General features: G+C 39.6%; 1 protein-coding gene across 1 annotated transcript in view; it reads right to left on the bottom strand.

The window, feature by feature from the left end:
* LOC146333178 (uncharacterized) overlaps positions 1 to 27973 on the bottom strand; it is a 94381-nt gene that overhangs the window by 17790 nt on the left and 48618 nt on the right. Inside the window, exons 3-6 of the mRNA XM_084720444.1 lie at positions 25194 to 25355; positions 20244 to 20462; positions 3436 to 3582; positions 2030 to 2270 (exon numbers count right to left, since the gene is read on the bottom strand). Coding sequence (XP_084576570.1) covers positions 2030 to 2270; positions 3436 to 3582; positions 20244 to 20462; positions 25194 to 25355 — 769 coding nt within the window. The remainder of the gene's footprint in view (positions 1 to 2029; positions 2271 to 3435; positions 3583 to 20243; positions 20463 to 25193; positions 25356 to 27973) is intronic.

The following is a 27973-nucleotide window of genomic DNA, read 5'->3' as shown; positions in this document are numbered from 1 at the left end:
TTACGGTACTTGAGCTTGCTGAGATGATGATGAGCATATATGCATGCCATTTGCTGTACCGTAAACTGGAGCCTGCAGACGCTGAATGTGTTTGACAAAAAAGAAAGATCTTCAATGATTGGATGGCTCAAAACCACGTGGTGCAGATCTCTGCGCTCTGCATAGAACATTATTATTGTTTCTGACTTCCTGCTTGCTGATTGTGACAGCCACACTGAGATCCACATGTGCCACATACTCCCTGTGCTGATCCTGCACCAATTAATTTCATGAATGACTAACTCATGTTTGGTAACAAACTCCCAGTGGCTCTAGGCTTACTTCACTAGCCCCCACACTCCCCCCCACCCCCAACCCCCCCCCAGAGAAGAGGCTCTGCCAGGAATAGTCACAGGATAATGGAGTCAAAAGCTATGTGCCTATAATGCACAAAAGGGGAAAATAATTATAGATCCAGGGCTCAAGATTAAATTGAGAAAGCTAGTTTCTGTTCCAAAACTACAAACCAGTGCATTTTCATTTTTGTTGGTTTCACTACTCATGTTTACTTAAGGGAGAAAGAAGTCCTATGTAGATGCATTTGCTCTAATGCATTTGGATGACACTGTCTTCAAGAGTACACTCAGTTCAGTGTCTTTGAGTGGCAGAATGTCAGAAGCTGTGCCATTACTGCAAAACATGTGCTAGAAACAAGCCCACACTCTTAGAAATGAATGCTAACTTCAACCATAAAGGGTTCTTTGGCTTGTCCTATAAGAGAACCCTTTTTGTTTCCTGTTAGAAACTTTTATATAGGTCCAACATGAAAACCTTTTAGAGAACCCAACATAAAGGGTTATACCTGGAACGATGTGTGAAAAGTTTCACTCATAACCTCCCCTTTTATATTAAGGTACAAAAAAACCTTGACAAATCCCTTCAAGGATTGTTGAAAACCTTTCTTCCCAAAAGAGGTTCCTTGGATAAAAAGGGTTCTTAATGGAATCTTAAGTCTTACAAAGAACCCTTGACAAACCCTTTGTTAAAAAAAAAAGGTTCTTCACAAGCAAATGGTTCTGGCTAGAACCTCAATCCTTGAGCAGGAACCCTTTTGGAACTCTTATTTCTAAGAGTGTATAAACTCACTCAACCTCTCGTTGAATCTGAATTCTGCCTCGCTGAGGAGGGACTGAAGGAAGGAACATTTTGGACAACATTTGAGACAACATGGCCCTGGAGAGAGACGGGGCCATGTTGTCTAAAATGTTGATTAGTTTTGGCATGTGTAGAGATAGATTGCCTGCCATCTTTTCATTATTTCTCTGGAACCCCCCGGAGAGAGGGCATGGAGATGGACTTGAGCAGGCAAGGCATAATTAAACTTCCACAGGCGGGTCATGTGCTGTTAAATGCTTTGCCACCATTTCTCATTACTTAACAGTGTAGTCTAAATGATACGCTGTCACTGGGCAAATTAATTGGTATTTGGTGAGGGCAGTATGGCAGCATTGTCTCCTACATGTGTCATAAGCTCTGTGGGACCATGAGAGGGCTACACATTATCTGACCCTGATTAAGAGCATAACATGAGTTAAGTACATAACAACTCTGGGTTATCGCACAAGTCTTAAGCATTCATATAGTATGTAATTTCACAGCTCTCGGACTCCTCTGACCTTTGAATGCACATTTCTTAATTTGCGCTACAGCCAGTACTGTTTTCTTAATTTCGCTTTGCCCTACATTTAAGAGACAGCTCATGATGTGAATTAAAGGAAAAGTCCTGCATAAACCATGAAGCAGAATTTTAAGTGAGGTGACAAGCGCTGCACAACATACCACTTCATGCTCACCACCAGCTAATATCAGAGGCAGAATGGCATTATCCAAGAGCTGTTGCCTTGCAAAAGCAAAATTCAAACGCAGGCCAACCTCTTAAGGTGCTGAGCATTATTAATATTAAAACAGAGCTGATTTAAGCCCCACAGAAAGATGTGTGTAGATGTGACCTTTGAGTTTGTGATTCTGGTGCAGCACTAGCTCATCTTACCTCCGAAGTAGGAGCCATCCGAAAGCTTGGTCTCTTTATTGCCTTTGGTTAGTACGCTGACAACCCCGTGCTGTATGAAATACATTTTTTTGCCAATGGTGCCCTCCCTGATGATATAATCCCCAGGCTGGAACACTTCAAACTTCAGTTTAGTAAGCATGGAGGTGACAAAGTTGGGGTCAGCGTTGGCAAATAGAGGCATGGACGCCACCAGCTTTCGACAGTTAAAGTTGATGATTTCCTGTGTGAATGCACAGAGAAAGCAGTTAGCAAGAACAGCACAAAAAAGCTGATGTTTTACAAAAATGCATTGACCCCTTGTTTCAGATAAGAAAAATATTAGACTAACAACAAGAATAATGTCAGCTGTGCAGACGTAACCATTCTAATCAATCAGTTCACTTAATGATACTGCTACTACTGTTTATTTATGCTTTATAAACAAAATTTATTAAGCAATTATAATGTATTATAAACATCAGATGTAACTTTATACTGGCTATCTGAGTGATGTTGCACTACACAGTATATATGTACTTAGTATGAACAGTTAAATTATTATTATTACAAATATCTGTTGCAACTTTATATTAAACATCCAAATAACGTAATGTAACATAACGTAATGTAACGTAACGTAACGTAATGTGGGCTACTTCAGCCATGTACGCAAGGTATTATAATACAGTAGCCATCCAAATATTTATAGACCGTGGCGGTCTGGGCCAATTTTACTGGGGGGCTAGGATATGGACAGTTTTTTGTTTTTTTTAGTAATAGCACACAAAATATAACATAAAATATCATTGTTGTGGCATTTTGTTGTGTGTTTCAGTTTCATATCATTGCAAGAAAGGGATGATTGTATTATTATAGCGACACTTAAGGCGATAGTTCACCCAAAAATGAAATTTCACTCAATATCTCACAGGGGTGAATTGATATTGAGTGAAATTTCATTTTTTGGTGAACTATCTCTTTAATAAGGTATAAACATCTCTTATAATGTGTGCAACAATAAATTTAAGTTTACTAAAGTTTACTAATTTAATCAGAATGAATTGTGATTATCTTTTATCAGGTATGATACAATATATAATTTAGAATTTTATATTACATAGACTAATTAAAAAATAACTTAATTACTAAATTATAGCATTACTAATAATTAGTAAACAAAAGTAGTTATCATTTCATTGGTTGTTAACAATGGAATAACTATTACCTAAAGTTTACTTAATTTGAATTTACCATTTATTAATGATGGTGATAATAAAGTGTTTTATTTTTGTTTGGCTTCACAAAATAAACTGAACTGAGGGAAATATCAAGCAGTACACATGCTTTTGAATCCATCCAATCACATGTGCAGGAGATTCAAAAGCAGACAGGATCACTGATCGCACCTCTCGAAGCGGCTCGTTCAGCTCTCCCAGGATGCTCTCCTCGTCGAACATCTTGCCCTGGTAACGGTGCTCATAGTAGTCGTGGATTCTTTGCCTCATATCTGCCGGCAGCTTGTGGAAGGACATGTACTGCTCCACCTGTTTGTACTGCGGGGACACAGAGACACACAACAATCAGGTTACTCAAAGGCCATAGTGCTGTAGACACAGATACACAGCCACAGGGAACAGCTGGCACTGGGGTCAGACAGACAAGGAAATGGAGACAGATACATACAGGCCATCCGGGCTCTTGGAGGTTATGCCCGACAAGACAGTACTTTTTCAGCCTTTGATCATGACTCTTACAATGTGGTTGTCTTAAAAGACCAAGAGCAATGTGACATGGTATATGAACTCCATTGCTGATGTCAGTAGATTAAATAAGATTTCAACTATAGCACTGCTTTTGCAAAGTTACCAGAGAATTGAGAGAGGTGTGATCTCTGTGGAGAAGTGTTTTGTCATGCTGACAATTCACTGGAGCTAGTAAAGGTTTCACCATTGTGGCTAATTTGGATCTGGATTGCCACTGAAACATTCTCAGAGCAAAGTAAATGTGTCACTCCAACATCCAGTTGGAGTTTGTGTTTCTTTGTCAAATTCCATCTAGTAAGTAAGACAGTAACACTGGAATATACACCTGAGTATAAATATTTGGTATTTACTCTTGATGAATTTATGACTTATGAGGTCTGAAATAAAGTCCTGGTAGATTCAGCTGGGAGAACATTAGGGTCTGCTGTTAAGAAGTTTATAACATGCAAAGATCTTGGGTATTTTGCTTACTCACAACTTTATGATGCATGTGTTCCTCCCATATTAATTTATGGTTCAGGGATATGGCCATTTGAAGAACATAAAATACCAGCCTGCATACAGAATAGACCTGTTCTTTGGATGTTTATAGGTTTTCTCCTTGTTTGACTGTTCAGGGTGATATGGGTTGGATTCCTGGTTCAGCAAGGCAGAAATGTCAAACCCTGTGGAATTATTTTCTTAACATGTCAGAAAACAGGGTCAATAGTTTGTATAGTAATTATTATTGTATAGTAATTTATCATGCAGCATGAACACAATTGGAGTTATTTGCTATATTTGAGGCAAAATGATTAAAAGATATTTTGTTAAAACCAAAATGACAAACATATTCAAATCAAGCACAATTATGACACTGAACATCACGTAAACTTTGAAAGGAAACAAAGGTCTTAAGTTGCACAGCTGGGAACACAAGTCCTTACTCTGAACCTTGAAGTTGGCAGATTTACCAACATCCAGGAGGACAGGCTGTGTCAATTGTGCAAATTAGGAGAAGTTGAGAAGGAATCACATTTTCTGTATTGTAGACTTGCACTGATTAATCAGCAATGTTCGGAATAGGGCCAGACTGGCCCTGACCGGTGACCGGCCGGTCAGCGTCACGTCATGTGCACAGCAGACAAACTGACCGTGATATCACCACAGCGCTGATCACAGCTACACACACTCAGACACATGCTTGCTTGAGGTTGGTGTCAGCGACAGACTCCAAGAACAGGATAAAGAGAAGACAGACAGTCTACAACGAGACAAAGCAGCTGACAATGTCACAGTACAGCCGTAAACTCTCTAGCTCTTCAGGCTAATGTTAGCCAGCAGCAGAATGCTGTTCACAGAGGAACAGTTAAAATCTCACCTCCTGTTCTGGCTGAAGAATAAACAACCTGTGTCGATGTGTCTCCTCAAACATTTTCTCATCCAGACTCATTTAACTTCTGCGTCTGTTTGTCTCACGGCAAAGTTTTACTGCAGCAAACTGTTGCACCGCGTCGGTCTCCGGTTTGTTTATATCTGCTTCCACAGGAGATCACGTGAAATCGCGAGATCACGTTCACCCGATTCATAATCTTAATATAAAACTATAATAAGGCCTGACTGTGACCTGGAGGACTTTGGAGAAAATTTAAATAGTATTTAATGAATATTTAACAGTCAGTGTCTTATTATGAAGATCCAGTATAATTTTTACAAGAAAAGTTGCAAAAATGTTTGTGAATGCTGTCAATTACAGTTCTTAGAAAGACTGAAAATCGAAATCAGCCAAAATCGGAATTGGCAGGTCAGACCCTTCAAAAAATCGGAAATCGGAATTGGCCAAGAAAATTTAAATCGGTGAATCTCTACTGTATTGTCCTTTTTATGATGAGTTAAAGATACCCCCCAAAAAAGAGTATCTTGTTCAAAATCCAGAAATGTTCTGGTGCACTGATGATGTCAGACTGGAATGGTTGTTTAATTTGAATGCTAGTAAGTTGGCTGCCTTTGTCTCTAAAGCTTGAACAAATGTCAAGATGGTCTATTTGTTTAGTTTTACTTGTTATTTGTGTGACTTCTCTGATTTCTGGTCTGTTTTTTTCTAAATAATGATGTCTTGCAAGCCTATTTGGGCTAGGGACATTATTTGTGCATGAGAAAGTAATAAAAATAAAATCAATGTAGTAACAACTCGTACGGCAGGTATTCATGCACTGGAATATCAGAGGAGTTGACACTATAATAACATTAATTCATGCTGTAGCACTCTATTTATCTAATAATACATAAATCACATGACTGGTTAGAGATACTATAACATCTTGAATTTAGTGTGTATTTGGAGGCTAAACGTGCAAAGAAGAAAATGTGAGACGATGTGAGAGTGTCCAAGAAAAGGTGTGATGTGATTACAAATTCAAATCAGGCACTCAAACCAGTGACAGGAGATTAAAAACAGTAGGGAAAACAAGGCAACCACAGATGAAAGAAAAAAGTCATGGTAGGACAAGGCATCAGAGACTCTGATGGTGTGTATGTGCATGTGAATGCATATACACACTGTATGCATGAAAAATCTACATATGAATGATAACCATGTTGTGATCTCATTGATGTCTCCTGCTGATAATGCCTATTAGTGCAGTGTGGCAAAGTAACAAACAAAGGACCATTGCTCCTCAAAAATCCCACATCAAAACTCTAAACAGTGTATTTAATGTATGATTTACAGTGAAGACTCTGTGTGTGTGTGTGTGTGTGTGTGTGTGTGTGTGTGTGTGTGTGTGTGTGTTAAGAATAAAAGCATTAAAATGTGTCAGATGGCCTTTCATTGATTCTACAGAATAAGAAGCAGCGATGCAGATCAAAGCGCACTGAGAGCACCTCGGGAATAATAACAGGTAAAATCCTTGACCCTCAGAGAAAGAAAAAAATGAAGAAGAAAAAAAGAAGAAATTAACCATTCATAGGGCAATGCTGGAGGTGCTCTTTGATCACCATTTCTACGCTGCCAACATCCTTACCACTCAATGACATGGCTGACCTCAGATGTCTCCCACTTTGTTATCCGTCTCTAATACCCTAGTCACTGCTAATCTTGGAGGAGATCATCAAAAGGCCAATCTTTTGGAAATATAGCACAGTAAATAAGGACAGCTGTCTCATGTAAGACAGATTGTTTTTTGTGAGAGCAGAAAAGCTGTCAGGCTCCCTGAAAATCAGAGAATGAGAGTAGAACTGGAAAGAAACACATACTTGGGTTGGAATTCACTACTATAAAACATGCAGGCAGACTGAACTACTGTATAACCATGTTGGAATGAGTCTGATCAGATGCCAACAAGGTTCTGCAGGTAACATCCTCCTCCTCCTACCCTTGCACTGACCCTCTGACGCCCTGTTGTGTTTGTAATCCTCCTTTCTGCATCCCCCTCTATCGCCCTCTTCAATGCTCAGATCTGCAGTGTTCTCTTCTGTCTCCTGTGATCCTCTCTTTGCCAAATTTAGATGGATTTGAGTCTGTGTTTGACCAGAGCCTTTCGAGTCCCTTACAGACAAAGAAAACGGTCTGGAGTAAGCCTGTGCATATCGATGAAACAGCTCTGTCGCCTATGACCAGGTAGCTGCAAACTGTTGCATGCCCCAGCATGTATTTTTATGCATTGTTGCTGTTGCAACCATTAAACACTGCAATGTATACATATAGCTGCAAGTGCAAGGACATATTGTGTGCATGTAAAACACGTGCACACAGTCTACAACATGACATGCGGCAGATCAAGCAGATTAGTTGAATTATTATTCCCACAGACAGCAGAATGAATGGGCAGACCTTCCAGGTCTGAAAAGTGAAGCAAACACAGAGGTGCCTTAAATCAGCATTCTTTCTAATGGCCAGCAGGGGGCAACTCCACTGGTTGCAGAAAAAAGTCAGACTGTATGGAGTCTTATGAGAAAATGGCTCTACTTCTCACTTGTTTTATTAGCTTAGTAAATCATTTCCTAATGAGTTTATCATCTCGATTGCCAGATTCAATTCTTCTGCTATACAGCATGATGTTAATTTTATTCCATTTAGAGTAAAATAGACTATAAGGCAGGGTATCCTTTAAATTGTGGCTGCCATATGACTGACCAGTCATTTTCAGTGAGTCTCTCCAGTGCAACAGACAAAACTCAAATCTCTAAGACTAGGCAAAAAAAATCAGAAACACAGTTTAGAGGACTGTTTAGTTGTAATACAAGAAAGATCCTTACTACATTTATAGAAAGATCATGGCCAGGCGGTAAAACTTTTTCAGAAACATATTTTGGTTCACTGTTTAGTTTAGTAATACAAGAAAGATTGTGACCAGGCAGGCTGCCATTATTTCCTGCTGAATGGACGAGCTGAAACAAAGCATCAGCCAAGTCACATTAAGTCAGCAATCAGCTCAAAGTCCAAACTTGAGGCTGCAAAACAGTAGTCCACAAACCAATGGGTGACATCACGGTAGTTTCGTCCACTAATTGTTCTACTTTCTATGATGACTGTTCAACATTAAGAAATAGGGGTGATGGAAAAAAGATTGATACAGCATAGTATCGTGATATTTTGAGAAGCAATATTGTAGTGATATAACGTTAAGTTGGTAGTAGATAAATACAGTCAGTTGCTTCTCAGTCCACTACATTGTGCTGAGTTTTTTTCCGGTGAGGTCAGCAGAGGTCATGGTCAGCCAGACTGGTAGGTTTTTATGACACTGTTTGTCTATCTGCTTGACAATCTCATTTTTCTGCAATACAAATGACCTTAGTTAATAAAACAGATGGTGACAAAGTTATCCTTTTGGAGATATAATTTTGCAGCGCAAAAAAATTTTTTAATATATGTTCCCACAATACACAGCATATTGCAAAATGTTTAAATATTATATTGTTGGGCTTCTGGTGATTCCCACCCCTACTAAGAAATTGTACATTTGATATACATAAAATATCAGTTCACCTCTTGGGAATGTTAAGTGAAATATTCGACAATTTGTATGTGTAAAGTGACCTGGAAAATTTAATGCTTGCACAAGCAAGAATAAGATGTGGAAAGATGCTTTTAGATATCCGCTCTCTGAGCATCTGTGGGGAGATGGATGAGCTCTGTCATGGGGTAAGGGTTTGAGTCTTTATCCTCACAATCCCTTTGGCATAAAATTGAGCATTTACTGATCTGATGATGAAATAGAATCCTCGCACAGAGGGGAAGTTTTGCTCCTCTGCTCCGAGAGATGGAAAGCTCTAGAAAACAATCGCAGACATCTCCAGCTGCAGTCCCATTGGCTGCTGAGCATTGCAACGAAGATGGCTTGTCTGTGTGTGATGCCAGGGTGAAGATGACAGGTGTAACCCACATTCTGCATCTTGTCTAATGTCTTTATGTCTCCTGCATTAGACATGCCACAGCATGGTGCTCTGTTTCAAAGGCGTGGATTATCATCTCCTCTTTTTTTTTTTTACAGTCATAAAAAAGAAAAAGCACTGTCAACATGTAATACAACCATTTATCCTCAGCTTTGCAGCATGTTATAATTTGATTGAAAGGGCATTAGTCAAGTGAACAAACGCAAGATAATTTCCTATTGCTTTTATATTGTGATGAGTACAGCTGTACTTCATACAGTGTCTCACTCAAAGGCGTTTCATATTTACCAGTAATCACTTGCTGAGTTTCAGAGGAGGGGCTGACAGAGATGTAAAGACATCGACCATGGGGGGACGGCGCTCTCCTGGCACTGTGATGGGCTGATAACACCCCCTGTGACAGGAAATTATCTTATTGCTGCACAGCCGCCATCACACTGCCACCGGGAAGATCCCCGCTCTTCTACTCTACTTGGTTAAATCAAATCATAGTCAGCATTAAAGAGGTAATCATTCCACCATCAGCCTTCCTCGCTGTGCTCTGACAACTGGGTGGTTCAGGCTGCAGGTGGCTGTTCAAAATCAGATCAGCTGATCAGCCAAGATCAGCTGATGAGAACTGTAGGATTGGTTTTGTGTTTTTCTTTCTCTCTTTCTTTATGTCGACCTTTTATAAAACGCGCAAATTTGTAGGATAAAATATAGATACCACTTTCATAGCCGGACATTAACCACAAACAACTGTTTAGCTTAGGTTAGATTAGCTAGTTAGCTTAGCACAGGGGGAAACAGTAAAAGAAAAACAGTCCGCCTACCAACACGACTAAAGCTCAGGCAACAGAAACTCCACTTGCCAGGCAATCAGCAAATTCTGGCATCATCGCAATCAGCCCAGAATGTTACTGCGCTCAGCCAAGAAATAGTTACATAACCATGTCATTTTTACACTTTGGTTTTTGTACTGAACAAACAAACAAGATATAATGTGAGTAAGCTTTGGAGGTGCTGGTAGGCGGATTTTGTTACTTTTGGACTGAGTCAGGCTAGTTGCTTACCTTGTTTCAAGTCTTTGTGCTATGCTAAGCTAACAGGCTGCTGTCTATGGCTTAACGGACAGATATAAGAGTGGTATCGATCTTATGTAACTCTTGGCAAGACATCAAATAAGTTGAAATTGAAGTTTGACTTTCTTCTACCTTTGGTGGTTTTAACATAGCAATATTTGGCTGTAAATATTGAATACTGCTTTGAATTTTTGTAATATTCAAATGGTCCAGTATAATAAAAGACAATAACACAATGATGCTGCATTGTCCAACACTTTTGTTTCTTAAATTGCACAACCATTTAAGTCATAAAGTTGTCTTCTACATGTCCATATCATTGGTCTGAAAGGGTCCATGCTAACTAGCATGTACTGACTAGATGTACTGACTACTGACCTGTCAAGAGTGCATCTGTGCAGTATATACTGTAAGTGCCTTACTGTAACTTACCGCCTTCTAAGTACATCACAGCAGAAAGGTTTAAGTCTGTCTGTGTGTGTGGGTGAGCCTATTAGCTTCCAGCCTTGGCAATATTACATACTCTGCCCACTGAACTGTACAGAACTGCATCTTCATGATATTTCATTTCACAAATCCTTTCCCTCTCTTTCTCACTTCTGATCTCTCCCCACATGGCCATTCTTTGGTCTGCTTCCCATTCATACTTTTCTTTTTTCTTCTGTCCCTCTGCTCTTTTATCATGCTTTTAATTTTTGTCCAGTTCCCTTCTCTCTCATGCAACCCTCCAAGCAGATGCAAATTTTTTTTTTTACCAAATAAAACATGAATAATTCATTTCTCAAAAGAAATGCCAGCCACTTAATTATACTTTCTAAACATTTATTTTTCTTCACTGTTCTCTTTCTCCTTGTCCATAACCTTGCATTGCATGGTCAAAAAATATGGGTCATATAATGAGGCTAACTGAAGTCTTACCTTCTGCACCCACATAAGCATGAAAAAGCAAACCCCTCTATAGAGAATGGTCCACCTGCTTGGTTTGTGTTGTATGTGTTGGAGGGCAGCTCAGTCTTGTGAGGAATGATCCTAACGCCATTGAATTCAGGACTGGCAGCAGAATTCATGAACAGTCATTTATGTACTGTAGTATTATGTGACAGCTGTCTCATAAGGTGGTCTCATAAAATGACTGCTACTACATATATTATATCTAATTATTCCACTTACCATGGATAAGTCCTACTAACTGTGAAATCAGCAACTACATGCTCTAGTTGTGTAAAACCACATCAAGGTTTTAGCCATGCAAGCAGCGTGGCTCTAAGGGACGATGTTGGTCTGTCTCGTTGGTCCACCGCTCAACAATTATAGCAGGGATAGCCACTAATATTTTAAAGCACTGGTCCCACAGGTCACCATGCCCCTAAATTTGGTGGCCAAAGTAAATTTTTGGTGGCTAAAATGTAAACTTATGTACAGACAATAGAGAAAAGGCAATTTAAAACAACTTCCTCAACTGTGACACTTGTGTTGACTACCTTTCCCATGAATTGTGATGTGGAGTTTCCTTAAGGCACTGAAGGCAAAATGAGCTAGACTTCTCGGCTACTTGGGAAAACTGGCAGCACGCACCGCTGTACATTACATTCTTAGATGTGGACTTACTTCCATTCATTCCTAAATATTTGTTACTGCTCCATTTTTTTAAATAGTCCTGCTTTTGTGCTTTTTGTTCTTCTACAGAGATCATGTAAGCAGTTTGAGTCAGCCTAGTAAACCTAGACTTCAGTATAACCCTGACATATTGGTAGCTAGCCAGAGACGAGGACTGTTTGCGGTTTTCATAGAATATTTAACTAAAAAGGCGTGAAAGAATCAGGATATATATGGAACTGTAACACAGTGTTGCTAAAGGCTCACAGCATGAGGCCACAAGGGGCCACCTACATGGAGAATTGGTGGCCACAGTCTAAATTTTGGGTCTTATACTTTGCTTATGACTAAACACCTGCAAAACTATAATGACATTCCTATAAATCTCTTGTGGTAGCTTTAATTTGCACCTAAAAAATAACTAGATTAAATTAATCATTTGATAAATGCATGGGAACGATTATCAAAATACCAAACACCAACAATCCATCTCTGGGCTAACTAAGACTACCAAGTCACCTTGGTAACTGGAGTTAGTATGTACCATTTATTGATCATTTCCGGATGCATTATTTTGTGATCCAATCAACCATAATAAGTTAAAAGGATGTGGTTGTTTAACGGTGACAGTGGTGCATCTTAGCTTACTCAAGCAAGGAAATTCCCCAGCTCTTTATAAACACCATGCTGCTACTGCATATCAAATAAAATGCTATACGTCTGTAGGAATGAAAGTCTTGACATAAACACTGCAAAGGCTGCGGAAAGCATAAATTTGCCGTGACATTAAATATAAGGTATATTGACACTAGTTGTGACTTTGATTTGGTTTTGGTTATACACTCACTCAGAGTGGGTATTTCATGGAGCACCTCGTGGGCATGTCAACAGTTCTTGACTCAGCAGTGAAAGTTGTGTGGCAGACAGAGAGGAAAAGGGAATGTAACAGGGTTTAGATTAATGCCATCAGTCAGGTCCCCACTAATGAGAACGGCTCTTACTGTAAGGCAGAATCAGACTTAAGCTCTTCAACTTGTTGACAGCTGTGTCCTTGGGTTGATTTTATGGGGAAATCTTGACTTAACCTCTACAAGGCGCCGCAAAGTTATTGCTATTGTTGGACGAAACCTACATCTTTGTAATACCGGGGTCTTTTAAGGCCTTCAAAATCATTCAGTGCACAGACAACGGAATATTTAGACTAAATACAGAAAACACTAAAAATTTTTACTAGTTCTGTGACAGCATTAATCCATTTCTTTCCCTCATGGGAAGAAAGTCACAACTCTGTAAGTGCAAATATAGTCTTCCTCTGATGACTATTTACTGTTTTTCCAAAGGTTTTGATTGGGGGATTGAAGTGGGGAACAAAAGATCTCTAGAGCCTCTTCACCCTCAAATAATCAGCTTTGGGCCTCTTATTAACTATTCCCCAAAGAGCAATGTTTAATTGCCAAGTGTTAATTAGAGATTTAGAGGGGAGGGGCTGCAGCACCCCATTGCCATTTCCTGCTAATGCCATTTGGGACCGGCATGCCACAACACGCTACTCATATACAAGTCCCATCTGGGAAACCCTGATTTCATCACTAACTACCAAAAACAAACAGAACACCACTCAGTTATCCCACACTGAACAATATGAATAATAAACTGTGAAAACATGAGAGCAAAAATGTTCAAAAGGACCAGAGAGCCTCTATAAAATAAGACAATATGGACACGAGTTACCTACAAATGAATGAGATTATGTATTTTGTTTGGCGTTCTCATCCCTTTCTCTCTCTTCTGTGTGCATTTCCACTGTAGAGGGCCATAGTGGCAGATAAGCAGCAGCTTACAGAGCTGGAGTGGCAGGCAAACCCTGTATGCACAGTCACATGTGCAGCCATCTTGTGCCCCCAATCTGGAGAGATGTAATTCTCTTTGTGTGATAATGGCTCTCAACATGCCTGAGACAAGAGGGAGGAATCCTTGAGGGAATTTGGCAGATGCTTAACCCGTTCCAGCTCAGTGTTTTAGACCTGCTCACTGGGTAATACTGGGTAATAATGGTAATGAGAGACACCAAGAGATTATTGAATAATACTAAATTAATCGACACTACAGTCATATACTAAAAACTAAAATTCTGTAAGCATAACATTCTACTCCTGTAGAGACAATCAATATATATCAAAATGAGGATGGGGCAGAAAACAATATAAAGGAAAAAGAAAGTAAAAATGGAAAAGGACAAGGGAGACCACTGTTGAAGTTAACAGTTCAAGAAATGTGTCACAGTAATAGAATGCTAACTAATTTAGTTTATTTTAAATTTGATTAATTGTTTCAGTCATTTGTCAAGCAACAAATGCCAAACAATAATTTTGGTATTTTCTCCTTTTTCTACTTATTTTCACTGTAAATTGAATGTCAACAAAAAAAAGCAATGTGAACATGCCATCTTATGATATCAGGATATTTTTCACAGATTTCCCATTTTATATATTACAATTGATTTTTCAAGTAGAAAAATAATCTACAGAACAATCAAAATTAGTCCGTTGTCAATCTCCAGCTATTTTGATAATTGATTAATCAGTTTGAGTAATTTTTTCAGGAAAAAAGTGATTCCAGGTTCTTAAATTTGAATATTTTCTGATTTCTGTACTCCTTTATGACAATAAACTAAATGCCTTGGGGCGTGGACAAAACAAAACATTTGAGGACGTCATCTTGGGCTTTGGGAAACACTGATCAACACTTTTCAAGTGAAGAATATTGACAGATAAATTGACAATGAAAGTAATCATTAGTTGCAGGCCTAAATTAAACTCAACTTATTAGCAGGGAGTGCAGAGTTCAAATAAAGATAGCTGGGATGAGAAATTGATTGAATTGTTAACAAAATCGCAATGTGGCCAAATAAAGATGAAATGTTATAAATGTAGCACTGTCATTCTACAGAGATGCCCTGGGTCACAAATCAAATTCTCCAGGCATAAGGGAACATGCCTGTTAGGTACAGACCTCAGCAAAAATATGTGTCATTATTATGTATATTTTTTTCAATGAAAATGAAATTTGAAATTTTCCATTCACAGTAAAATCATGACTTACATATATCTCACTATCTGTAAAAATAATTGCAATACATTGTTAAGCTGTAAAAGATACCATAGTGTGTATGCCTACTTTAAAATTAACAAAAATACACTAACTAGAGCACTCATTCAGTCAGCTACATCTGCAACCAACTGAGTAGCAAGCAGGTAGAAAATGCACACGTTTTTATTATGTTGCGCCCACAGGCTCTGTTTACACATAGCAAAAGAGTGGCTTAAGACATATATTTTTAGCAGACTGAAAATGAATCTAATAGAGCTATTTTTCATCTCAGTGGGGGCCACACTTCAACCCTTAGTATTTAGTGCAATTGTTGCGTTCTCTACTTTGTGTAACAGTTAACAGGCTGCCTGATTCCTATTTAAGAGCTCATTTAAGTCTGCTTGCTAGCTTCTGACAGCCCAGGCATTTATCACATGGTGCCATATTGTAATAGAATTCTATTCAGAAAAGATTATACTCCGGCTTTCTGATGATAATTTTCACCATCTTTGACGGCAGAGCTTTTTTCTCCTCTCCTTTCCTATTTCCCATCTGTACACTTCTAAGATTCCTTCATAGACTGATTTTCTTCATCATAGTCCCCAGAGGGATTTCACTCATTTGTTTCCCATCTAAATTTAACTGTTACCTGGACATCACCTCTGCATGCCAACTGGACAGATGGCCTCTCATCTTAGCCATATACAGCCATGTGTATGACAGACCCATGCTCTACTTTTTACAGCTCATTAGAGTGGATGAATACAGAGCCTGTGTCACACCATAACCAACATGAGGCGGTCAAATGCGTTGATGGTACTGTTCGACTCGTTAGCTATACTTGCGTGGACAATATTTCTTCAGTCTGACTGAAATCAATCTGATTAGAAATTTCAATTTAACAGTTAACATGATTGCTAAAAAAAAAAAGTGATCAGGATAAATGTGTGTTTGCACTATCTAAGGCATTAATCAGAATAGAACTTTTTTGACATGTGCAAACCAGTTCTGCCCACTGACAAGCATCCAGTCTGTTGGAAATATAACAGAAGAGCAGGAGGAAGAAGTGGTTCTGGTTTACCAACTGCCAGTAAACAAATTTTGTTTGTTTGTGGGATATTAGGGTTCATATAAGCACAGCTACAATCTACCCTCCATACCACTGTGATAGTAGAGGAACTTGTGTTGTTACCTATTAGGTGTTTATTTACAAGCTGGCTAAGGTCAAATGCCATACACAAAGCAACTGTAATACGGTTCAATGCTAGCTAATGCTAAAGTAATTTTATTTATCTTCCTAGCCACATTTGAATTTAGTGTGTACTATGTAATAAGCACGACTATCACAACATATGAGGCCGCGTAGCGTCTACATGGCAGATAAGTAATTCACAATTCATGCTACCTTACAGCCTGGTGGTGTATGCAAATACTACAGTTTTGTGGTCTTGCTGACAGCACTTTTGGAATATCAACGTGAGCACATTTGGCTTCTGAACACAAAAACTCCAAACTGCAAACTACAGAGATCCATTTCAGCTCACCAGCAGCCAAAAGAAGAAAAAAATGGTGGCATTTTCCAGCATTTACTAATGAGTCAAAATGTCTCATATTCCTCATATTTCACGGTCTGTAATCTGCAACATCAGCTATGCATGTGTTGAGTCAGCATGCCAAATGAAGTATTAAACGAGATTCTGTAAACACTGTGATGTTGTTTATAAACCAACAAAGGCAGCGGGACCGAGATGAAAAATGCATTTCAGGCGGAGCTGGGGGTAAACATATTTACTGTATGAGAGTTAAAAGACAAAGTTGTTTTTTTCCTCTTAATTTTCATGACACACTAAAAACACCAACAGCCACTTTATGTAATCCTGTTTCATAAAAATGTGTTAGAAATATAAACTGGTTTTGAAGAGAATTAAAGCTTCTCAGTGTCCTTGTACTCTGAGTACCCACTCTGAGACTCAGTTTGTGAGTTCAATAACACTTAATAAAAGTGCCCTGACAGGAGAGCACAGATTAATATTAACACATATACTATTATTTAAAGTATCCAACATTTCATATGCAAATATATAGAGAGACTTTTTTTCTTTGAACTGTGTTCCTATTTGATATTTCAAAGCAGTGCACTTAATGTTTTTTTTATGCAGAGTGCCTTGATGCACCATTAATTTTTACCCAATGTGTTCCATATCCTTCTTTGGGTTAAAGAATAAAGAGTTATACCTATAAGCTGCTTTGGATGTGCATCTCTGTTTTTACCTCAGTTTGGTGACATTACCATTCTCACATTGTGCATGGTTAAGGTCTATTAACAGTAAACGCGAAGTACAAACGCCCCTCCAACATATCTTAGCCTTGTAGCTTTGAGAAACTCTTACATAGAGCCAGCACACCTTACTTTAACTAATGAGACAACATAGAATCACTCTCTATAATTTCTGCCAATATCCAATACACCAATACTTTCCAACTAATTTTGGCTGATTGCAGATACAAATATTAGCATATTTATTTCTGCTTAACTGCAGAGAACATGAAGTCTCCCCACAACCTTTTACAGTTAACTAAAACTAAACTGAAAACTAAAACTAGTGTGGAAAAAACATTTTTGTTTGTTTAAATAAAAATAAAAACTAGACTTTATAAAAAACTAAACTAATGGGAACAGTATTGTGGACAAAAAAAAAAAAATAAATAAAAATAAAAATATACAGAAAATGTCTTTAGTTTTAGTCTTTGTGAACTTGGTCATCTTTGTCATCACACCAAGCATGAGGAGGCATCGGTGCAGATGTTTATTGAGACTGAGATGTCTACATGAGTGTGTTTGTATGGTAATACTTATTCTGACAAATACCTTGCATACTAAAATAAAAACTAAAACTAATACTGAACATTTTCAAACAATAAAAATTCAACTGAAACAAGCAAAACCACATTAGAAACTAACTGAAACTACATGAAAATAAAAACAAAAATGAAAAATGAAAAATGAATTTTAAAAAACTAAGAAAAAAAAAAAAACTATAATAACTCTGGCCTCTCCCGCATTGGATTTTTTTTAAATTCCTGCTCTTCTGATGGCCCACTGGCAGATGCAGACATAAAATACAAAGCTTTTCAAAATGTTCACATTCATTCAAACTACTGCTGACAGGTTTTCTCACTGGTGCCAGTATCTCTTTGTTCTTCACAAATTAGTCATAATAATCAGGATGACAGCTCATAAGATGATCAGTTAAATCATTTATGTGATTTGGCTCCTTGTCACATGACTGATGGAAAACAGCAACGTTTTAAGCGTCGTCTTATTGGTCATATCAGCAGAAATGTTCATTTCAAGCTGGTATGATATTTAATTTTTAAGCCTTTCTTGGCTGTTAGTGATGACATGCTGATATTATCATTCATCCCCAATGTGTATAATAACTTGGTGTATGATGGCAGGTTGGACACTGGCTGCCGTGTTGATGGTGTCTCAGTTAGTAGATTTCTCCCCAGGCTGAGTCCCAGCAGACAGGAACAGCTGTCCCTGTCACGGCGGCACCGACGGCCATCTGAAAACAGCCACCTGTCCTCTGAAAACTCCAGGGATTGACCAATGGATTGTCCACTTCTTGACTGCGTGGATTATGGTATTAGTCTAACATAGAAAAGCAGAGTGAAATCTCCAAGAAGCAGATCCCATTGTCACACGACTGATGCGAGGGCCAATGACAAAAAGGTTTATGTCTTTGAAGGAACAAACCCTGATAAGCAGAAAGGAGGAGGAGCGGGTATAGTACAGTGTGGTAGAAATTACTACTATCTGGCTCCCACAGCCAGATGAGCACGTAGTGACAGTGCACCCAGAGAGTGCCTTATCACCAAGGCATGTGGAAAGATAAATGAGAGAATCCGCACTCTTTAAAATTAATTGCAGTCTGCAGTAATAACCTTTCTGCAGGCAGGCACCGTGGGAAGCTGCAGGAGCACAGGGGAGCCTTTTTAGCTGGCTGGGGGATTCTTAAGGCGCCTTAGGGGGTGATCCCAGAAATGGCAGCAAATGGCTTTGGTAGCACATGCTGACTGGTGCTGAGACAGGCCAGCTGTTCGGTCTACTTGGCAGCGAGGCATCTCTAAAGCTGAGCAGCAGACAAGTGAAGGGTGCTGAGCTGGGAGATGGTTTGCTCCCCTTTCATTAAGCAGCTACTCACATTAGCAGCATTAGTCATGCTACTCTCATGTTTTACCTTTTGGACTTTTCAGTTTGGTGAAAAACTAGTCACTGTGTTACTCATCTGTAGATTTGTGAAGTTTTAAATTATCTAGCACACCTTTTCTGCGACGCATACCCATTACGTCAGCTTATCTGCTCCTGTGCGTGTCTGCCCGGACCGTTTTCTCTGCCCTCTTTCACTCCCGTTCTCCCTCCCTTCATTCAGGTGGGGTCTCTAGAGCCTCTGCCTCCATTCCCTGGAGGTCATCCTCACCTGTCTCCTCTTCGCCACAGACGGTGGGCAATGTGGCAGCCTCGCAGCTCGGCTCATTATCGCCCACGCTGGGCCCACAGAGGTCATGGCACTGTGGAACATGACTCGGCCTTCATAGCCAGCTGTCAGGGCTTTCCTTTCACTGAACTGGGGAGGCTGGGGTTCCTGTCTCTTTATGGATGGTTCTACAGGCTAAAGCCCATCCAGCCAAAGACAAAAAGTCAGAGTGTGGGAGCTGAGAAGAAGTGGACACACAACTTTTAGTAATTGTGTTTTCAGTGTTTGGTGCAGTCCAAAGAAAGCCATGTATCAATTGAAATGTCCCTTCTTAAAACTATAATATTTAACATTTCAGTATTAAAAATGTCAATGGCATGGCACAGAAATCAGTGGAAAAAATAAATGTTTAAATTGAAATACTGAATGGAATTGTGACCTTAAAATCAAAAGATGAATCATGGATTTGGATAACTGTGACACCCTTATCTATTAATATCTCCTTTTTTCACGTTCCTCTACTGTTTTGATTTCTCTTTTGAGTAGACTGAGGGGGCGTAGTTGTCTCAAATGTGTCATAGGAGGCCTCAAAGTGTAAGTATTTGAGAACCCCTAGTTTATGTGACTCTGTTGGTGCTTGTTTTCTGCTTTTGCAAGAGTTATGATGGAACGGCTGTATGAACATCAAATAAATTCAATTTTGTCGTGAACTGGAGCATTAAATTACAAAATAAAACCGAGCTTTAAGCTGCTGAGGACGAGCCAGCATCCTACCTTAGCACCGCAGCCTTCTCTTCAAAATAAATCAAGACAACACAGCTGTCAGCAACACGTCATCTTGACTCACCTTCTCCTGGTACTGCCGTCGAGATGAGTCCAGAGATTGGATGAGAGCGGTGGCGTGGCCCACAAACATGGCGTAGCAGGTAGCGCCCACGATCATGCTGAGGATGGTCAGCCACACATCTGTCATGCCCACCGGGGGGTACATGCCATACCCAATACACAGCATGTGGCTCATAGCTTTGAAAAGTGCGTAGGAGTACTGCTGTCCCCATGTGTCATTCTGCATGAAACAGAGGAGATGGGGTGAGTTAGGGTGAGTACACTGGAACGCTTTCGATCTTGCTCTCCCTCTCATAAGGGTGTTGATGGCACATTAAAGGTCAATGAGCACCCTGACAGCTCACACACATACATACACACATCCAATTACTTAAGACAAAACTAGTGGCAGATGTCCACTTCAAACTGTCTTAGCTCAATACAGAGCAGCTGGCGGGGTAAAACACACTTTTCAATATGCAAACATTTGGAGCAAGCAGACATTTGGGCGAGAGCCTAAAACAGAGCCCTGAGAATGGGCGGATGGAGCATGAGACACTGGAGGCTTGCATGACAGTAAGTAGGTCAGCTATTTAGAAAAATGTGACTTCTCTGTGAGTTTTCTCATTTGTAGATAAATTGCCCCTTTTTCCTTTAGATCTCGGTGGTAGTTCATGGCAAATCAATATCAACTCTCTCCTGGGGGTGACATGTCCAAATTGCTTTCAAACTCATTTCCACGGCGGAAAAGCCAAGAGAGATAGCAATTTTATTAGTGCCCTCCTGAAAAGGTAAGGAGCGATGACCCAGCAAGATAATGGGACAGCTACTGTAAAAGAAGACAAAAAATGTCTCCTAATGATTCTAATCAGAGCCAAACCAACCGTGACTGAGTCAATACTAACAAACTCTTTGTCTAGCAGGTGATGTCAGCCAAACGTGAGGAGCTTTCCATCAGAGAGGTGCCTGCCCCCGAGGCTTGAATTAATTCAGAAAGATATATTTGTTATTCTGTCACACTGAGAGCCATTCTTCTACGTAATGCAATTAATTAGACAGTGTTTACTGTGTGCAACACAACAAAGTCCATTTTGATGCTAATGAGAGGCTACATCCCTCACACAGGGTTTTAAACTAAGTACATTACGAGGGCTCTTCTTCACGTCTCAGGGCTTCAGCACTCCGGGATGGATGCAAAGGGGCTGTTTTTGGGTGCAGGTATCTGATGAGGCAGCCAGTGCAACTTCGGTGGAAGTTTTGGAAGCACGACTCTGAGCTACAACAACATGAGAAGTAGAAAATACCTAAATATAATCTAGTCAGAACCGCATGAAATCATTCTGTGACAAGGCATTTGGCATGTGAGCCCATACTCCAGAGTCACTGAGATGGAGGTATTAAAACATTCAAGAAATGGAGGACTGGATTTTTGGATTTTAACCATAGCAAGTGAAGTCAAAAGTAGAGTTTGTTATTAAAGGGATAATTCGGATTATTTGAAGTTGGGTTGTATGAGGTACTTATCGATAGTCAGTGAATTACCTTATCTTAACCTTGAGCTGGATAAGATCAGGTCAGCAACAAAATGAATTTTAGCCACCTAAAGAAAATTATGAATGTAAGTGTACAATACATTTAGGATATTTTGGCCGCTTTACTTAGTCCTCAGACAGCTTTTTCTGAGGGGAAACTGTTGTTTTTTAAGCCAAATATTGCTCTCTCTCGAGACCAACAGCATTTTGCTGTTGGAAAAGACTGTATGATGGCAAAATAAAGAGCTAAAAATATTTTTCATATGGTGTACACTTAAAATGATCTTGATTCAGGGGGACCATTCGTAAGTGGCTAAAAGACATTTTATTATTGACCCCATCCTTATGTAAAGGTACTCCTCTCTGCTTCTTCAAACTGGGGGTGTGATGACCAGTATCTAATGTGGCTAATAAACTGACTATTGATATGTACCTCATACACCCCTAACAGAGCACAAGCAATATTTCTTGAAAATGTGAACAGATAACAGGAAAGACTTTTCTTTTTGGTTGTTTGTTTAAAAAATACAGGATGACAAATGTATCACTGCTCTGCAGGATGATTTAAATCTGCCTGTCTGTGTTGTGGCTTTGTGTATCACGCAGTTTTATGCATCGGCATTTGCAATGCACATAAGGTTTAAATACAGTATGTATTTTCAGAATAAAACACAAAGATTAGTGAAGCAATCATCTCTTTGTTTATACTGCTGCAGAGTAAGACATCAAATCGAATCTTAATCCAAGCATACTATACTTTAATGATGAGCCACAGTTTACATTATGTTGCCTGACAGCTCAGCCTTATGTAACTTAAGATAATCCCCTTGCAACTTGGCTCCATGCATAGTGAACTAGTGGTAAAATGCATCATTCATGGGGAGGGAATATAAACATAAAAATAGAAGAGGAAATTGTCTGGATGTAACCATTTGCAGCCTAGGAATCCTTCATCTTAATCCAGATAACTGTGGGACAAAGATGTTGGTCAAACCAAAAGGTTGGTCAGAAAGGTGGTCTACTAGTTACTGGTTTGATCCCCAGTACTAACAGAGGAGGACCACCTCACCTGACTGTGTGTATCTCTGCACAGACAGGTATGGAAAACAAGCTAAAATTAACTAAAGTGTGAAACATCTCAAGGGACAGTGGTTTGCAACATCTGTCGTTTCTTATGATTAAATATAACAAGTGAGCATGTCAGGGAGGCAGTGAGGCATGATGAACCAAATACATCATACCTTGAGCGATTTAACTAGTCATGTGACATCCGCACTGGCACGGAGAGCTGAACATAAAGCAGACTCGAAGCTGGTTTATACAAAACTCAAAGTTGGCTTCCTTGAATTTGTTGTGTTGTTGTCACAGTTTAAGAAAACATTTATTCCGTGCTTTTTATCTGTCGTATTTGTGTTAATAAATGTACTACTGTGATTTGAATCATTAAAGATTTCTCAAAGTAATTTTAGTGTGTATCGTAAGTATTAAATTTCAATGAGAATAATTTGTATTTCGCTACAAAGAGAACTGTAAACGGGAATGGCTACGATCATCATATGAATAACAGCTTAATGCAATAAATTAAAAGGATATTCTGGACTATTTGAAGTGGGGTTGTATGAAGTACTCAATGACTGTCATTGTATTAGCTATAGCGGATGCCTGCTGACACACCCTCAGTTTGGAGAAGCACAGAGGGGCACCCACAAGGAAGCTAAGCAATGAACTGCTGTTGATGGGTTCAGCAGTAAGATAAGGTGTTTTAGCCACTTAAAAAAATCTACCTAAAAAAAAGTCACTTCAAATATTTTTGCAGGTCTACTTGGCCATCAGACTGTCTGATGGGAAACTGGCGTTATGTAAGACAAATATCACTCTCCCCAAACCAACCCAACTCCATAGGTGAAATCAGTTATTTTGCATGGGAGTTGCTGCCTCGATCTGTTAGTTTGCTTGTATTATCATATGACTTCAGTGTTTTAAAAGTAAAGAGATCCACCAAAGGCACATAATACCACAAACAAACTAACAGATCACAGCAGCAGTAAACCAGCAACTCAAATTATTGATTTCACCTATGCAGTTTGGTTGGTTTGGAGCAGTATTTCCCCTTTTTTCTGGAGACCCATTTTTGTAAAATGACAAACCATTGTGACCCAGTTCAAAATAGTCCTTGCATTTAGATCTGAATTAATGAGTCATCTTCTTGTTTTTATTTCCTCTCATCTGGAAATCATCATAGGATTTTAGTCTACTTCATAAATGAATGATTAACAGGCTCTTGTTTTTCCTGTCATCAGTAAAACAACAAACATTTTAAATGCTTTATAAAAGGTATACTGCAGATATAAATCTTAAATTTGCAAAATTACTTCCATAGTCTTATTTATTTGGCGAACCAAATAAAATCTCTTATAAAATCTCCTACCTCTGGGTATGGGAGAGGGCAATATTTGGCTTAGTGCTGTCACTCCTCTCTGCTTCTCCAAACTAGTGGCATGTTGAGTGGCATCCACTGTAGGAAATACACTTACTATTGATAAATACCTCATACCACACATCCAATAATCTAAACTATCCCTTTAACAAAGGAAAACCTGCATGGTCAAAATGTCGCCAATAAATCTATTCAATCCAGGCCTTTATTCCTTATGTGAACAGCTTTCAGTTTTCTGTAAAATGAGTTTCCAACCACATGAATGCCCAAGCATTGCCCCATTGACACTTGCATTGACGTGTATATTGATAAACCATCAGTTAAAGAACCCCCCTCCTCAGCTGCATTCCTTAAGGATTAAACATATGTTGATTTATTGGTATGTTATACTGAAGAGAGAGGCATTCATTGATGTCAGATCAATCCCTTATTGAGGGCCTCACCACAAAACCTGAACAATAACTCAGATTCTTGTAGGGCCGCACTCTTTTATAACATGAAAAGTTAACATGAGGTCATCAGCTGCGGGTGATTCAGAGTCACACATCAGGTGTGGCGCAGTCTGCCTCCATAGGCAAATAAAAGAGAACTCTATTACGAGCTTCTACTCCAACAGCTGTCTTAACAATACAGCAAAATTAAAGCACAGCATGCGTGCTCACTGGAAACTGTCAATGTTCTGCCAATATTGAATAAGGGCCGTCTGTCCTCCTCAGAAAATCAATGTTCCCTACGCAGCCTTGGTGTCTCTCTCCTTTCACAATAAGGACAGATGTCGAGCGCTCCAAATAAATAAAAATAATCAGCAAATTGAATAAATGTGGGCGAATGCAGCAGATAAATGTATTTGATTTAGGGCTTAAAATGACAGATATGTGAGGCAATCTTTCCCAGGATGCTAAAGGGTTTTAGTACAGTAATTACTGAAGATGATGGATAAGATAAGACAGGGCATAATCTGATTTGAACAGGCAGGAGGACTCTGTGCAGGAGAAGCACTTACCACCATCTTATTTTTGGACACCCAGCAGTCGGCAGGGAAGTCCTGCAGCATGGGCACCAGGAACTGCAGGCAGCCATCCCAGTGACACAGCAGCAGCATCATGCCGATCAGGTTGACTATCCTCACCATGGCGCTCGCGAGGTCGTAGGTCATGTGGAAGATCTGAAGGGGTTGGAAAGGAAGGAAGCAGGAAAGGAGTTAGGGTGGGATGACTCAACACGCTGATGGTCAAATCCCTGAAATCTCTCTAGATTGCGAAGCACAAACAAACACACACACACACACACACACACACACACACACACACACACACACACACACACACAGACAAACATCCTCAAGGGAGATTTTCCTCCTCCACAAGCAGTTCAACAACTTCTGGGTCTATTCTTTGATCACATCATGTGCAGGGTTTGAGCTTTAGGAATTAGATGACAATGTACTTAGCCTGTAGAAACCTTCGGTTTTTACACTGCACACAAATGAGCGGGTGGATGCAGATGTTACTGTTCTGAGAACAGTCTGCTGGGGATGGTCAGCAGCAGACTGGGACCAGAGCTTTACCTCGCCTGCTGCTGAATCGCTCTTATCATCAGCCACTCAGCCAAACACAATAATGGTACAAGGGTAGAGGTGGCTGTGCTCCTGGGGTGAGAGCGTTCGCAGGCTTGGTTTGTTAATCCTAATGATAAATATACTCATAAGGCGCTCCCAGACTTCTGGGCTGGTGTAGATTTTAATGGCCTCTACCATTCAAAGCCTCTTAATCCCATTGAAGACCACGGTGTGCACTGCTAACCACTCCACTGCTTATTAAAATCCACTCAGTGCCTTTTAAGGGCTTGTGACTGAGAGGGGATATTCCATCTTTACTTTGTTGTTCAGCAGTAGTGTTAATTTTTCAACAAAAGTTTTGACTGTGAGCATTTTTAAAGTCCTTTTGTTTATTACTTCAAATCTTGATGACATTTTAAATTGTTACGTTAGTCTATCTGAGAGCTTTGGATGTAGAGCGTATTGCCTTTACCTTGCAAGGCAGCTGCATTTGCGAGATCATGAGGTCACATGATCCTGCTTGCCAGGCTTCAAGTTAAACTGTTTGTGCCTGCATCAAAAGCAGTGCAGCCAATCGGCATCTTAGGAAGGACTTTTGGCCCATGTTAGACATAATAGCCAGACGGTTCATCAAATCACCTGACAAGTGTTTTTTTGAATGTGGCAGTTTCTAAGGACGACCTCCCACAAGGTTTTGTGTGACAAACCATAAGGCATGTCATAGCATGTCAACACTGCCTTGCTCCGAAGACACACTGCAAAATTTTACAGAGCCTATGGCTAACATCTACTCCTTCTAAAAGGCAATTTAGATTCCTACAACTCATAAAGAGACACTAACTCATTTGGCAAACATTTAACATAATTCTGTATTAAAAGAGGAAGCAGTAATATATTTACTGTAATGGATCATAAAATTACCATAATATGTCAACAGAGATTAAGGAAACATGCTAAGTTGGAATACTGGCCTCTCTGACAACCAGACAACAGATTTTCCAGAATTTCTATTCCAGCCAGTTATTGTTTGCCCGTTTCACGTTAGTCAGAGTTCAAATTAATGCAGAATGTTCATCGAATGAGTAAGTGTCTGATTATGAGTTGCAAGAAATCATTAATATTCTTTTAGAGGGAGCGGATGTTTTTAACAGTTAAACTGAACAATGTGTTAATGAAGTCTGGCAGGCAGCCACTGAACTCCAACTCCAGAGTGAGAACTTTCAGAGCAGTAGGCTTTTGTTTTGAGGATCACAGGCTTAATTTTACATTGATCGACAATTAACAGTTGATCAGTTAAACAGTTGATCGGTTTACAGTGTAGGACTTCATTTGTTGTATCAAATTAAAACGCTGAACTCATCTTGTCCTCCTGAAGTGTTCCCACAGCCTGCCTGAGCTTCCTCGAGTCTGGGGAATATGGGGCTGGGGACACAACTTGCCTCAACCACAGACCGTATATTAAATAGCAGCTGTAATGTTGCTGTCAAGGAAGTTTCAATTTCAATTTAGCATGTTTCTTTCATTTCTGATGACATATAGTTATTTTATAATATATTACAGATTTCTCCTTTAATATTTTTATCAAAATGAAAACTGTTCAGCAGTACATTATGATGATGAGAGAGATGAAGACATCAACATATTTGACACCCAAAGTTTTATCTTAGCCCTTGTTCCTAAAGCACTCGGCTTGTTTATTTGTCTGTTTCCATGTGAGCACATTAAAGTGTGAGTGTTTATTTTTTTTCTGTGTGCGTGTTAAGAGGGACGCTGCCAGGGACCAGTGCGGTGTTTGTCTGGGACAGTGTGGGTGCTGCTGCACCATCAAATCACATCAATTTAGCTCCGTCAACAGGCTAGTATGAAGCCAGAGGTATGCCCAGGAAAATGTGCCCAGGCGAGGAGCAGAGCCAGGCTCTCTTCTCAGAGTGGATGGAGACATCTCTGCTCACGCACTCTCCGTCTGTCCCCACAAACATTATACACTCTCCCACTCTGTCCCTTCCCTTCCTTCGTTGGACTCTTGTTCAAAATGCTTAGCCTTGGGCACTTTCACATCACCTAACCTGAATCATTCGCCCAGCTGCACCTTTTGTCACTCAACCCACCAAATCCTCTAATTTTCTACATGTCTGTTCACAGCTGCATGTCAGATGAGAGCTATTGTTTGGTTTTTGGCAGACAGACGTTTCTTTAAATGCAGTGATAAATAAATCATGTTATCT

The sequence above is a fragment of the Lutjanus erythropterus genome, chromosome 1 (genome assembly GCF_056507025.1).
Source record: "Lutjanus erythropterus isolate fLutEry1 chromosome 1, fLutEry1.hap2, whole genome shotgun sequence".
Lineage (NCBI taxonomy): Eukaryota > Metazoa > Chordata > Actinopteri > Lutjaniformes > Lutjanidae > Lutjanus > Lutjanus erythropterus.
This window is presented reverse-complemented; position numbering and strand designations above follow the sequence as displayed.